Source organism: Chiloscyllium plagiosum, unplaced genomic scaffold, assembly GCF_037043375.1.
Source record: "Chiloscyllium plagiosum isolate Xiang-an unplaced genomic scaffold, Cpla_swu_hap1 HiC_scaffold_3, whole genome shotgun sequence".
Classification (NCBI taxonomy): Eukaryota; Metazoa; Chordata; class Chondrichthyes; order Orectolobiformes; family Hemiscylliidae; genus Chiloscyllium; species Chiloscyllium plagiosum.
Genome location: NW_028270141.1, coordinates 79914881 through 79930297, shown reverse-complemented (window position 1 = coordinate 79930297; position 15417 = coordinate 79914881). Strand labels below are relative to the sequence as shown.

Sequence of the window (15417 nt, the reverse complement as noted above, 5' to 3'; positions counted from 1 at the left end):
CCTGCAGTGAGTAACTCACCCGCTGGCTCCACAAAAACTTCTCACCATCTGGGCAGCACAGAGGCACAGTGATTAGCACTTCTGCCTCACAGTGCCAGGAACCTGGGATTGATTCCACGTAAGGTGACTGTCTATGTGGAGTTTGCCCATTCTCCATGTCTGTGTGGGTTTCATTACGCAGATGTGCAAGTTAGGTGGATTGGCCGTGGGAAAGGTGGGGTAAGATGGGTGAGTGGGGGTGGGATGCTCTTTGGGGAATCGGTGTTGACTGGATGGGCTGAATGACCTGCTTCCACACTGTCAGACCTGCTGAACCTTACCAGCAATTTCTGATTTCCAGCATCTGCAGTTCTTTTTTTTTACTTATCATTCTGACTCTGAAATATATTGTCATTACTTCACTATCAATGGGTCCAAATCCTGAAACAACCCCCTCAATGGAACTGCACGTTCGCCAACACAAATTGGGTAGCAGCAGTTTAAGGCTGCAGCTCACCACCACCTTCTCAAGGGCAAGCAGGGAAGGGCCAATAAATGATGGCCCAGCCAGTGAAGCCCTCATCCTCAAAGAATAAACAAAAATTGTACATTATATTAAGGATTAAAGATCTAGAGTTTTGGTTTCAGTTGAAGGTGAATTAGAGGATGTGTATTGAAGTTTGATCACTCAGACTACTTTATCGTGCTTATGTGTTTTTAGAAACATTTCAACTTTTGATCCAACTTCGAAGCTTTTAGACACAAGAAGGCTCTGAGGCAGTTTTAGGGAAAATTTCTCAAGTGGAAATATGTTCTAGATGCAGACTTGCTGTGGCATGAGCTCGAGAGAATTGGGTCAGACCATAAAGGTCTTCAATCAGAGAAACAGTCCAGCCACTGATAGATACCAAGGGAATGTCTGTGTCTATCTGGGGGTCACGGTGGGAAACTTTCAATGGCAGATGTCTTGGACCAAGGGGCTGTACTGACATGGTACTAATACAAAATTTATCCTAGATGTCCACATCCCATGAGGGAAGTTACAAATAAAATGCAGCAAGACTATAGAAGTTTCCTTGAATTTTTGTTTAAAGGAAGAAAAAGTATTGATAGGAGTTGTGTATTTTACTTAAGTAATTTAATGTATTTTTGAGTCTGGACTTTTGGATTTGAACGAATGACTTATGGATTTTCTGTGTATCTGAAGCGGTTTAATGATTAACTTGTATTTCTGTAGTCACGGTGGTTTATTTTAAAAGACATTGTGAGAGAAAGACTTCTTGGGGAGTAATGGGATTTTGTTTACACTGAGCGAACTTTACAGGTGAAGAAATGTAGTGAGTAGTTCATTAAGCTTTCAGATTGTGAAATTTGAATTCAATAAAATGCAAGCAAAAAAGATGAACATGAAATGATAATTGATATCTCAAAATATCCAGTTCACTAACATTCTTTAGGGGAAAAACCTTCAATCCTTACCCAGTCTGGCCTAAATATGATTCCAGACCCACAGCTGTAGGGTTGACTCTGATGAAGGGCTTTTGCCTGATATGTCAGTTCACCTGCTCCTCGGATGCTGTCTGACCTGCTGTGCTTTTCCAGCGGCTTTTAGCTACAATCTAGCCAATTAGGGATGGGCTTCAATGTTGGACGAGCAACTGATCCTCACATCCCATAACATTTTTTTTAAAAAGTTATGTTCATTGAAGTTAAATAGTTCCCATGAGTTTATGGGAACTGTGGGAGGGAAGCAATGTTTCAAGTCTGGTAACTTTTCTTCAGAACTATTAATAGCTAGGAATTCCTAGTGGAATGGCTAATGGATTTCTCTTGTCTAATTTTCACGATTGGATTACATTTGGAACCTTTCTTTCATACCCATAGTTCCATTGTTCAAGTGATTATGCTTGATATCAAGTCATCATAGGTTATCATAGTGAGTATTCATAGAATCCCTACAGTGTGGAGGCAGGACATTCAACCCATTGTGTTACACTGACCCACCAAAGAGCACCCCATTCTACCCTATCCCTGTAACCTTGTATTTCCCATAGCTAATCCACCCAACCTTGACATCCCTAGCAAAGCCATTCTACCTAATTCAGGCAGTTGTCATGAGACTTTGCTGTTGGGATAGAAAAGGGCTGCCATTCATTCTACTTCAATGTAATTGTTGCCGATTAAGTCTTTGCAGACAGGTTGTTTCCATGTTAATGGTCTTAGAATGTAGAAGGTTCAATAATGCAGATATTCAGCCATCTACGGCCTGCAATTTTATGACATTGGAATGTTCCCTCAGATACTTTTAGAATTTGGTGATAGGTTTCCAGCCAATAATTTTGAAAATGATTTTTATATGAAACATAATTTCACAACAGAGAAATAAAATAAAAAAAAGACAAAACAGAAAACTAAACATTAAAGACAAATAAGAAAATGTGAAGTTGAAAAAAAATTGGAAGTGTGTTAAACAAATGAACTTGTTAAAATATGTCAAAGTCATTGGTTTGATATTTATTTGCTGTTTCTGATACATTGAAAATATGTCTCACTTTGTGCGGAATGGTCATAGGGGTAATGTGTTGTGAGGTTTAGCACCTTCTAGTTCACGTTAAAGTGTAAATCATAATAAAGCTGCAATGGGTTGATGAAGAAAATATTTTGTGAAATTACAGTGATGTTCAATTTTGTTTCATGTCTTTTACATAGCTAATAACTTCTGCACAACAAACTCAAAATTCATTATATAAAAAACTTTAATGTATTTCTGTACATACAAAAACAAAACCAACACTTTCAAAGTGGAAAAATAATAGCTTTAACATTATTTACAAAATGTAACATAAATAGAATTTTTGCATAAAATATCTAGCTGTAAACATATGTTTAAAAACAGTAGAAACCGAGGCAAAATATATACTTTCAAAGTGCTAGTTAGCAATTTCTTTATTCTACAGTAAGATATTTGTATAAGGCCCTGTTCCTGAAGTTTTTCCCTTTTATATAAAACTAAAAACAATCATTGTAAATCATTCAACTACTTTAATCGGAGTAACAATAGCTTCCATATTATGAAGTGCATAGAAAGTCCTCAGATCGTGAGATATTTATACTGAGTATATTTGGGTGTTTCCGACCTAGTAGTTGAATGACAGATGACATGGAGATTTTGGACAGGAGGTAACTAAGTAGCTCAACTCATGACAAATCAGCATGGGTATAAAACGTGCGATTAGACTGAGAAAAGACAAAAAGAGAAAGTAGGCTGCACCTAAGGCACAGAGGTAAAATGTGAGGGTTAGATTCCATTTCTTTAGAATATAGTAGTAAACTACAGTATACAATCTGCTTTTTATTTCCCCAATTGCCTTTTTTACCCTCCTCTCAAATTAGATAAAATCACATTGTGACAGAACAGCTGGAAGTATGTGTCACATTGTCAGGTTATGCACAAAATCTTTTTAATTGCAAAATATGAGGGAGTTGCAATTTTCCCAAAAGAACACAGGCTAAGAACTAAAAATAGCTGTTTCCCAGAAAGTAACAACTTGGTCATCTTATATTTCGGTGTGTAAATGACTGCTTGATATGGAATTGAGCCACATTCGGAAAGATCAAGGTTTCAACTGATAAATTACATTAGGACAACTCAGTCTGAGGTGCTCCTAGACTTGAAAGAGGGAAATCCAATTTGGTGACTCCTGTAGATAAGTTCACAGGGAATACCAGATGAAGGTGGATTCACGACTCTGAGAAAAAGGACACTTGGGTTCAGCGTTGAAAACTGCTGACACCTGATATGAATCATTACACTCCAGGGTGAAGGCTAAAAGGTGGTACTGGAAAAAACTGGCTATGTAGATTTTCTGCAGGTGAGGGTTTTGAAATCTGTAGTGTATTAATTCAGAATGTGTTAACTCATATTTTCTGCTTTAAAATGTAATAGGAAAGCCAAACATCTTATTTATTGTGGGGCTAAATGTAAGAAAACAACACTAGAGCTTGGACAAATCAGATCAGTAAATCGAATACATGTGATGAGGTAAGATTACCTCAATAAACCAGATGTAACAAAATCAAAAACCTGTTTATAAAAGAACAGCCCTATAATTTTGTATATGTATTCCATATCCTCCAGATAGATAGCACTACAGAGAAATGACAAAATTAGTGAGGTTAATATTGATCATCTCTCAGACACTGATGCATAGTCAAGTAGTAACATTAGGAAGAGTAACACTCATAGCCTCAGAAATATAATGGCAATGTTGTTAAAGGTGATCTTATTAAAAATAATGGCAAGATTGAGAAGCTGAAATGTGGTTTTAAGGAGGATGGTATCAGAAACTTAGGAAGATTGTGACATCATTGGAGAGGGCTGGAGTGCTGTGAAAATGAAACTACAATCAGGACCAGTTAGAATCAGCACTTGATATAAGAATGAATCATTTTCTGTTCTGTAAGTGCTCCCCAAGTTTATAATTATCTTTCACAGATATTGTTATCTAAATGCCAGTGTATACTACATGGGGGAAAAAAAGGGAAGGAAATTATCAAATCAGTCAATCAACAGCTTCACGCGATACAAATAATAAACTACCAAATGCATTAAGAACATTTTTAGTTATTGCATATAACTCTAGTAGCTTATTGTAATACACTGTACAGAATTCCATGGTAATCATACCACATCGAGTTAATACTGTATAATTCATTAGAAAAGATGAGAGCTGGGTGTGGACTCATTTTTGTCCAAAACAAAATCACAGTATTTCGGAATGAAAGTAACAGAATTATATTCACATCTTGCACTCTGTTTACTTCACAATTCATCCTATAGAAAAAAACACATGCACAACTATGTCAAAAACACCCTATTAAAATGTCCAATGCTCCATTTAATGAAAAAAAGCATTAAAATAGTGATCTAGGAAAAAATATCAATTAATTATTAACTTTACAGCCATAATCAATTTCCATTCATAAAGGTACACTGTGCCACAGCACACATAGACGCATTAGCACATGGTATCACAAAACTGAAAGTTTTAATACCATATTGAAATCCTAAACTTTAACAATGCTGTCAGGAGGGGCACTCACTGGGTGCCAGGTGACTTCTCATCGAGAAAGAGAAAATGAGATTGTTATTCTTGGGTACTTTCTTTCTACAAGTTGCCAGAAGGACTGCAGAGTATATGCTCTGGCACCCAATTTGTGAACTGGGAAAGTAATGAGTTTTCAAAGACATCCTTTTCACATTTGATCCACATGGAGGGTAGAATTTAATGTAGACAAGTTGAAGTCTCACTGGCACGAGCCTAGCAACAACTCTTTTTGGCTATGCCTGTGGAACAATATGCCAGTCAGGCTCTTAACCAGGTACCTAGGCAGTTCCTGGGATCAAGGTCCCTGGAGGTGAAAGGCCCAACCCCACTAGAGCTGCTAGCCAATCAGAGGCCAATAGCTATTAATTGTCAGGCAGTGCCATTTGGGAGATGGCAGCTACAGCTGCTATGACCTCAATGCAGAGCTCAGGATCACTGGATGACTCAAATCACAAGTGAGTGACTGTAAAGTGGGGGTGCAGGGGAGGGAGGCATTGCCTGAGGCAAGCAGCCAGGGTGATGGTTTTCAGTGGGCACTTTCCCACCCCTTGCAAGGTCCATCGGTCAAGCATTGACTTTGAAAGAGGGGCTTCCCACAGAAACCCTCAAACAAATCTCAATTGTTTTTAAGTTCTGGGCTTTTCACATGGAGTTTCCTGCCTAAGTTAATACCAATGGCAACTGGATGACATCCTTGTGTATTTTCATTGGCATTTTCAGGTTTCAGCTGGTAGTGCATTCCTCTCCCAGAAGTAATTGCAGTGGAGGCAGGAAGGGGGCAGGATCACCCTCCTACCTGACTAAATACCCACCACTCACCAACATATGTGCCACGAGGAGGGCATCAAATTCCAACCAAGTTAACTGCTCTTTGAACATGGTGCTAATTCTGTATTTACAGGATGTTTCTGGACCAAAATGGTCTGACATCTTGTTTAACTACATGCAGATTAATTTTTGCACTATTGAATGACATATTCAACTCAGAACTGTTCTGAATAAGGATCACTGAATCCAAAATGCTAACATTGCTTTTTCACCACAGATGCTGCCAGTTCTGCTGAAATTTTCCAGCAATTTCTGTTTTGGAAATGGATTGTTTTTATTTTCTGATTGATTAATTTTCTCACCACCAACTTCTCCTCTAAGCTTATAGTGTCTTCCAGAATTGAGCATAAATTTGCCTATAATTCAGTTTTGGTTTTAAAAGATCATGAGTAAGTTGATGAAATAGGAAAACAAATTTGGTTTTAGGGTGAAAGAGATCTTCCCAGGCTGAAATTATTGAGAACACATATTACATACAATGGAGTTTGGGCATGCAATTAAGTATGAACACGGTCCAATAAATCTAAATTGACAGCTGAGTATTGGAACTCACAATAATAACTGCTCCACGTTTGTAAAATGCCTAAAGTTCCATTTTGTCAGTAATGGACAGCAATTTTATTACTTTTCACAGCTCACAATCATCCCAATGGGACACATTAAGAGCCATTCAACTAGAAATGGGATTTTTCAATCCCCAGTCAAATAATTTTTCTAATGTTTCACCCCTTCTCTCAGGAAGGAGGTGTATCATTCAATTGGACTGTCATATAGTCATCCACCAACAACTGGATCTCTGCTAATTCGGTATTTTTATATGTAAATTTTGATACTAGGTATTATCTATGGTGAAGAGAAGGGAAACCACAGCTAGGCCTAACATCTTAATGTAAGTATCTTCCAACTCAATAATATTCAGCAGTCAGAACACAGATTAATTTTTCTTATTAGGTCAGGGCACTAAGGTAAAATGTAAAGTCTATACCTCTAATCTAATGGACAATACCTAATTCCCCAGCACTGAGCATTAAATCATAAACTTTTGTGGTCAGTAGAGATACGTTTCACACTAGATGTTTGTCCTAGGAGAGTTTGAAACTTGAGTTTAGAGTAAAACACATTGACTTGAATATGTACTGCATTCCAATCAATATGAATCTATTTAGTTTTGTCATTACTGGCAGAACTTAATGCCTCCTCCTCCTCAGGTTTAGTAATGGGGGAATTGGGCATGCAATTTAATCTTGTGGGAGGGATGCAGTGAGAATCAGTCACCTTTCCACCTCTATTTGTTTGTAGTGGAATCTGTGGTGGTCCTTCCCATTTCCATTCAAGTGGGTAATTAATACAACCTTAAGGGCCTTATCTAGCTGACACTGGTATTAATCTACAGGCATCTAGAGGATTCATCATTTGGGATCACTAAGTGAACTGGTACGAGGTTGCTTCTAGGCTCCAAGTAGAGGACTTTGTTAATTCCTACAAAGGCATTGCATCAAAGTAGCTGGTATTGGGTAGTGTGGGATGGCTCAGATACACATTGCCCTTTGCTTTTCTCTCCCGTGATTGCCACCCTGTCACACCAACCATACCATCACTCGTGTGTGCCTTAGGATTCAGCACTGCTACCTTACCCTGGGTTGGTGCCATGGAAGCACTCACTCCATGACAATGCCTTTTGATTGGCTGACCAGGCAGAATTCCAACCTGGGTCCTCAATCCCAGCAAAGTGTCTGAGTGACACTTATCAGTGGACCTTGCACAAAGATGACAATGTAGGGCTTGTGAAACTTCCTTTGCCTTCATTAAATCCAGTCCCAGACTCCAATTAACAAAACAAAATAATCAAAGGAAATATCTTTAAATTATATGTGTGGAAGGTCGGTTCTATCTTCAGTAGTTTTAGATTAGAAACACTTAACTGCAAACAAATGTTCATATATTCCATATTATTTTATAACAACATCCTTCATTAAAACAATAAAGCTTCATTCATGGCTCATTTTTTTCATATGTTAGCTGCAATTTTGTTTTATGGCTCTCTATTAGAAGAGCACGAGACTGTAACAAAGCAATATTACAGTCAGTGCTCATATTGCTACAAGATAAACATGTTGTCACTGAGTTATACAGTTGTCACCCATATCCTGAGCATATCGATCAGATATTATGGTCCTTAATTCATCAATATCTTTCCGTAACTGACAAACATCAGATAGCTTCTTTGAAAGCAATTCTCCACAATGGGAATGTTCTCCTTCATCGCCTGAACAATGCAGTGCTGTTAATGAAACAGAAAAAGTTAAATAGTATAGAAATCACACAATACAAATCCCTTATGTGTTGTGTGTGTCCAATGGTAGTTGTGTGAGTATTTGTTATTTCCACATTATTGTCCAAGCTTTGTGCTCTGTAGTGAAAACAGGAAATCATATTTTAAATCTTTGTTCAAAGGTATTTAGCAAAAGTACCACGTGGCCAGTGGGGAAAAGATGTCGCAGATTGATAGGATCTGGATACACTGCTGTGGTGGATCGTGAAAGCATACTCAATCATGATGCTCAAAAATGGAAACAACAATTTAGTGGATTATGGAGAAAAGACCAGAACCTAATGAGATAGCTTTCATATATGACCAGCAGAGGCATGTGGAGTGTATGGTCTCCTGGGCTGTATCATTCTATAATTCCATGGATTGAATTTTCTAGGTTTTCAAGGGCAGCTAAGAAGATAGGGAGACTGGCAAAATGACCGTGATGTCCCTGGGGGAGGGAAGTTGGGAATAACGTTCTTTGTCTTCCCGCTAACATAACATTTTGTTGACAGCAGGAAGGCCAATAAGCCGCTGAAAACGACCAATGAAATGAGGCCATATCCTGCCCCTACAGTCATCTATAAGCGAAGGAGTTTGGAGCTCGATGCTGTTTGGGAACATTTTCAGCTTAATCCTAATCACCTCCCAGGGATTTTAGACAGGTCGGCTTTGCTGCGTTACTCAACGTACATGGTGCTGGCCATCTGCTTAGCAACAACACCATCAGTTCCCTGAGGTCTGAACTCAGCCTGGTTCTCAGAACCTCGTGTGTCTGGAGCTAACATCCCCCAACCTCATTTAGCCCTCCCTGAGGTATTTGGCCAGCAAGCTCCCTTCATCCTGCAGCTGCTGCCTCAGCAATGGCCATGGCTCATGATGGCACTGCTGAAACTGCCATGTTACTGCTCCTCTGATTGAGTTGGTAGCGCTCTGGTGGGGCACCACCTTCCTTATTTGGGATAGCCGTCATGGCAGTGGTCACTTAATTGGACATCACCAGGAATGTGTTTATCACCCCTTCCCTAACTGGGGTGACCTCCTGTTTTTGGACCCAGTGGTAGGACCTCAGCTGTCTCAGTAAAACTTAATGCTACAATCCTGTATTATATCTCTTCCATAGATTAATAACAACTTTGCTTTGACTTGTAACACATGTTGTAAAGTGACAGCAATGCGACTTAATCCAAAACTCAGACAAGGAGTATCTACAGCACAGAGTTACTATTTTTTTGCTATAGTTCTATTCTTTGCAGACAATGATAGACCTCCATTAGTGTACAATGTGAAGATAAATAAACTGAATGGATCATCTCCAATTGGATCCATTACAGCAGCAGGAGAGAAAGAACTTTTATCCCATTGGTGTGCAATGGACTCCTGTCAAGTTCCTGAGGCGAAAGACAAAGTTAAAAGTGAAAGCAAGGAAAAGTAATAATACATTAATCCACGGTCTAAACGACCGAACTGATGGGGTGCCTATACTTACACAATCCCACTAGAATGGGCCTAAAATCATACAAATTAAATGCCTTAAGTAATCACCATGACTTCAGTACACACTTTCTAGAAAAGGATAATGGGTCTGCAGCATAAATTCTGTATAATTCTAAAAAATTTCAGTTTCTCTTTGCTGTCACTCTAGATTTTCCTAGAAAATATGTTGAAGGATGATTGTTACTCTTTACTTTCTGTGCTATGCATTCTTGAAATAGGATTACCATCTGACATTTAACTATGAATAAAAATAGAAAATCAAAGTGCAATTAAAAAAAAGACTTGTCATGGTGACTGAATTACACCAACATGGCCTGGTCTAATTATCTTTTGCCCTCTAACCTTGAATATACTAAATACTACCCTCAATCTGAACTCACCATCTGCAAAACTATGAGGTCAAGAAGTTAAGTTCAAAAATATGCTTACATTGTATCCCGAGTAACAAAGAAAGATTTGGCTCCTTGCCCTGTGCTCTCTGAGTAAGGATATTGCATAGTGCACGTAGGTCACGTAGACAGGAGGACATTTCTTTCAGTAGCTTTTCAATGGCTGGTGTTTCATCTGCTAAGCTTTGCTTGGGCTCTTCAGTTTCTTGTGATTGTTCCTCCAAAGTTGAATTTTCTGGTAATCTTTGGTTCTTTGATGAAAACTTCAAAGACATGACAAAAATATTTTATGAGCAAAATTACAGCACAGAAAATTATTAGATTTTTAAAATCTTTATTGCTGCTTTTCTTTTCCAATTGGAGCTGACTAACTTCCTTTCAATGTCTGTTCATGGGATGTGAACGAACCCAGAGTATTTGTTGTCCATGCTTAACTGCCCCTGGGCAGTGGTGGCAGTTGATGGTGAGCTGTTTAATTGAATTGTACTTTTGGGAAGGGAGTTGTTGGATGTTGACCAAGTGACATTGAAGGAAGGAGAATCCAAAGGGTTTTTACAAATACATTAAGGGCAAAAGAGTAACTAGGGAGAGAATAGGGTCCCTCAAAGATCAGCAAAGCAGCCTTTGTGTGGTGCCGCTGGAGACAGGGGAGATACTAAATGAGTATTTTGCATCAGTCTTTACTGTGGAGAAGGACATGTAGAATGTGGGGAAATAGATTGTGACATCTTGAAAAAAATGTCCATATTACTGTTGAAGGGCTTTTGCCCAAAACGTCAATTTTCCTGCTCCTCGGATGCTGGCTGACCTGCTGTGCTTTTCCAGCACCACTCTGATCTAAACTCTGGTTTCCAGCATCTGCAGTCCTCACTTTTGCCTCGGAGAGGCTGAATAGGCTGGGGCTGTTTTCCCTGGAGCATTGGAGGCAGAGGGATGACCTTATAGAGGGATGACCTTAAAGCCAAGAAGTTAATTTGAAGCAACAGTCCAAACCCATCATTCCAACGAAACATGTGAATGGAATAGAGTGGTTGGGAGAACACAGTAGTGTTGATGGATAAACATTTTGGATTAGACCTTTATCTTTGGGAAATGGGCAATAGGAATCACACGATCAGGAATCAATAGGCCTTTAAGAGACATCCATCATTGTATCATAGCATATAACCTGAGGGTATAAAGAAATCACACTCCATCTTACCTCAGGTTATGTGAAGCATATTTCATTGTTGTAACTAACAGCTGAATATTTGCCCAGACATGTATATGCCTGAGGAATGTAATGTTTGTATTTAATTGTTAGTTATTATAAATGTCTGTTAGATTCAACAATACATACTCATGAAAATGGTATTCATGACCAGTTCCCTTTGTAATACCCTTAAAATGAGCATTGCCACATCAGATAAAACACTTTGCTGGAGGCAAACTCACATCCTCATTCTCAAATATAAGGTGGCCCCTGTCTACTCCCATGCAGTCTTCAGCTGGTACCTTCGCTTTTGCCTATTCTTTGATTTGCTGTATGCTAATAAATGTTAACACTACTTATTTTTAACATGACACTCAATTTTCTTTCTAAGTGCCTTTTTTTTTTGTTTCTCTTCTACCTCTTTTATAGTTCTCATCTTTTGTGTTATCAGTCTTCATTTATTATGCTCTGTTCAACTAAATTATTGCTTTAATCTTTATGGCTACCAATAGAAATACAATCTTTGTCACACTGTTTACTTAAAAGCAAAATATGTTTCACAACTATCATATCAATCATGTAGTTAAAGAAGTCCCACTGCAGCTCTGCAATTTTCCAAAGCAAATAATCTCGGCAAACTCTTCATTATCCACTAAGTACAGTGTACAAAATTGGTCATGTCCTCCAGTCTCATCTTCAAATGACTAAATGCTCAGCTGTCACTACGCTGTGAGTCTATACTTATTGCTGCATATGGGTCCCAATTCATATCTAATTATCTGTCACAGTTACCATTTTTCCAAGCAGATGATCTACTCTAAACTCTGCTTTATCCACTAAATTAGTGTGCTATCCTGTCAATGCTCTTCAATTATTGATCTGCAGGCTCCACTGAAGCTTCAATTCTACATGGTCTAGAAAGATTTAAGTTCTTTACTGAAGTCAATAATTCCTGCCAAAAGGTTCAAAAACATAACTCTATCGAGTTTTAGTTCTTAATGCTGAAACTTTTAAATTATTATGGTTTGCAATTTCCAAAAGTATTTCAATTAAATTAGAACCATTCATTATATTTTATTGATGCCAAGGGATTTGGAGGTGAACCCTTCCAATCAATATCTTCGGATTACTTACATTTGATGTCAAAAGCTTAATGTTACGTTTAAAAATGTTAGGTACACTGGTTCTCTCTGCAATTATGAACTAAGATGTCTGATGTTCAGTTATGGTTCTGACCCTAGAATCACTAACAATGAAATATGTAGGCCTAATGTAAAGAGAAAACAGCTGAATCAATGTTATCTAATTTTTCAATAATAATTCTTCAAAATAAAATGAAATGAAATCATAACTGGCCTCACTCGCCCATTGCTCCCTTTATAATGACTAATTTGTCAGTAAGATCTATACACAGCAAACTTTGCTGTCATCTATTTTATGGTTGAAGCAAGAAAGGCTGTTTCAGTCGTTTTTACTTTTTGGAAATTGTAACATTAACTCAGCCCTATTATTAATGCTGTAATCTGAAGGGCTCAAGGATGATGATTGGCAGAAACATTTCTGTCTTTGACTTTTACATCGAAATTCTGCTGTTTCACATTTTTCTCTTAATTAAGAATTCATTGTTCAATCAACTGTATTTGAATGCTTCATAGATACATTCCTAAACCTACTCCACATATTTTATTTTCAATGTAAAGGTCAGCTTCACTTAGAGAGCAACAGCATTTGTTTTAATCTGGGATGGGTTTCATTGCTATTTGCCTTAATTTTAAAATGTGTATCCCCTTATTTTGAAAATTTTTTCCAGGCTCTCACCATCCCTATCTCTGGAATTCCCTCACACCTGACAGGTCTTGGAAATTTTTTGTGCTCTTTCATTTCCAGCATTTTGTGCTGACTTTTCAATCCAGCACTGGTGGCTGTGTTTCAGTTGTCTTGACTGTAAACTGTTGACGTCATTGCTAATCTCACCCCACTGGTCTCCTCCTTTAAGATATTCCTTAATACTTCTTGAATTGAACAAGTTTTTGGCTATCTCCTCTGTCAAAAATGCCTTAGTGATAGCACATACATTGACTGTGTTGGGATGTTTTGCTATGTTAAGGGCATTATGTGAATTCAAGTTGTTGCTGTTTACTTTTTATCATAATACCACCATTATGCAAATGAAGCACATTGCAGCGGTAATGTACTCTGCATACTCACTTCTTCCATGAGTTCCTTCAGTAGCTGCAGATTTCTCTGGGTCTCTCCAAGCTCTTTCCGGAAGGTCTGCGAGGCAGACTTTTCTTGTGTCAGCCTTTCCTCTAAAGCCTTCAAAATATATTACAAGTTAGTGAACATCTGACCAAACAAATGACTAATATCTCAACTCCTATACTTAATGCACTGACCAATGAAGGCAAGTGTGCCAAATGTCTTCTTCACCACCCTGTCTTCACCAACCTTCATCAGGAATGAGGAAGGGCTTATGCCTGAAAAGTCAATTCTCCTGCTTCTTGAGTGCTGCCTGACCTGCTGTGCTTTTCCAGCACCACACTCTTGACTCTGATCTCCAGTGCTCCTAATACACAACATTGTCCAAGGCTAGGGAAATTAACACAGTTGTTTCATTATCTAAAGAGTGCAAATGGTACTGACCATTGTGCAATCGTCAGCCACTAATAGCATCTTAATGGAGGGTATGCATTGATGAAACAGCTGAAAATGTTTTGGTCTAGGACATTACCTTTGGACCGCAGGAGGCCTGGGTTGAAGTCCCACCTGCTCCAGAGGTATGTAAGAGCATCCCTGAGCAGGATGATTAGAAAATATCTAGCTTTTTGAACCCCTGGAAGAATGTTCAACTAAAATGATTGGCCTCTAGCAATGGCAACCAGCTTCTTTTGTGCTTAGTCTGAGTAGCCAGTGGACAGTTCTTTTTCCCCAGGATTCCACTGATTTCAATTTAAGCTCTGTCAAATGCTGCGTTGATGTCAATGGCAGTCACTCTTACTTCACTTCTTGAGTTCAGGTCTTTTGTTCATGTTTGGACTAAGATTCCATTGATGTCAAGGATCAACTGGTTCTGGCAGAACTCCAATGGAGTGTCCATGAGCATGTGAACATCATTTATATTTAAGATACATTAAATATGGCATATGTAGTGAAAATCATGCCGTCTTCACTAGTGCACACTTTCCAATTCAGAAAAAAAATGATTTACCTGTTTCTCCAGGTTACATTTTTTTATTTGCTGTTCTTGATTGTCAATGACCTGCAGACAAAATCAAAAGCTATGCATCAGAGCAGTGGTTCTAGACCGACAACTGAGATTTACATTCACTTCATCATTTCTATACTTTATGCTGTCACAAAGCCTCACTCTTCACCAAGAGCTGCAGGTTTGTCTTCAAAGAGCTATGTTGAGTAAGCAGACATGTATAAATACAGACGATCAGGAGATAAAGATGCTGTTTTCAAGGAAGCCAATCTTACATGCTACTGGCCCCACACCAGCACAGTTCAAGTTATACTTTGCTGGCAATTTCTCAAATAAAGGGGAGTGAGAAGAAGGAAACAGAGAGAAGGAAAAGGAAGAGAAGGTGAATGATGGCAGGAAGGGTGCTTAGGTTGGAATGCTGAGAGGAGGGTCAACAACATGTGCATGGGTGTGGCTCTCAATGGGATCCCGTTTTCTGCTATCAGCTCTTTCAATCAGGCTCTGAAGGCTTTTGGACCAAAGTTTCAGCACAGGAACCTGCAAACAACCCCAGGAGGTAAGGGTCCCTGCATGGCCATCTCTGGCACTTTACTCAAAGGCTAGTGAAAACCTCTCCCTCAAAAACCTGGAGAAGTTGCATAAATTGAAATTCTTAAATGTGGGCTCACAAGTTATCGATTTTATCACAGAAAGCAATTGTTAGCTTTTTATAAAACCTGTTGAAGCAGTAAATAAAAACCAAAAGAATTGTGGATGCTGTAAACCAGAAACAAAAACAGGAATTGCTGGAAAAGCTCAGCGCTTCTGACAGAACTGTCTGAGGGAGTGACACTTGGAATCAAAATGTGAACTAGGCTTTCTTCCATGGCTGCTGCTGAGCTTTTCCAGCAATCTCGGTTTCTGTACTT

General features: G+C 38.6%; 1 protein-coding gene across 3 annotated transcripts in view; it reads right to left on the bottom strand.

Annotated features, from left to right (window-relative positions):
• Positions 1-2717: 2717 nt before the first annotated feature.
• cep85l (centrosomal protein 85L) overlaps positions 2718-15417 on the bottom strand; it is a 303075-nt gene continuing 290375 nt past the window's right edge. For all 3 annotated transcript variants that reach the window (XM_043684467.2, XM_043684463.2, XM_043684471.2), the window contains 4 exons: positions 14513-14563; positions 13513-13620; positions 10153-10375; positions 2718-8196 (listed from right to left, as the gene is read on the bottom strand). In XM_043684467.2, coding sequence (XP_043540402.2) covers positions 8033-8196; positions 10153-10375; positions 13513-13620; positions 14513-14563 — 546 coding nt within the window. In that variant the 3' untranslated portion in view covers positions 2718-8032. The remainder of the gene's footprint in view (positions 8197-10152; positions 10376-13512; positions 13621-14512; positions 14564-15417) is intronic.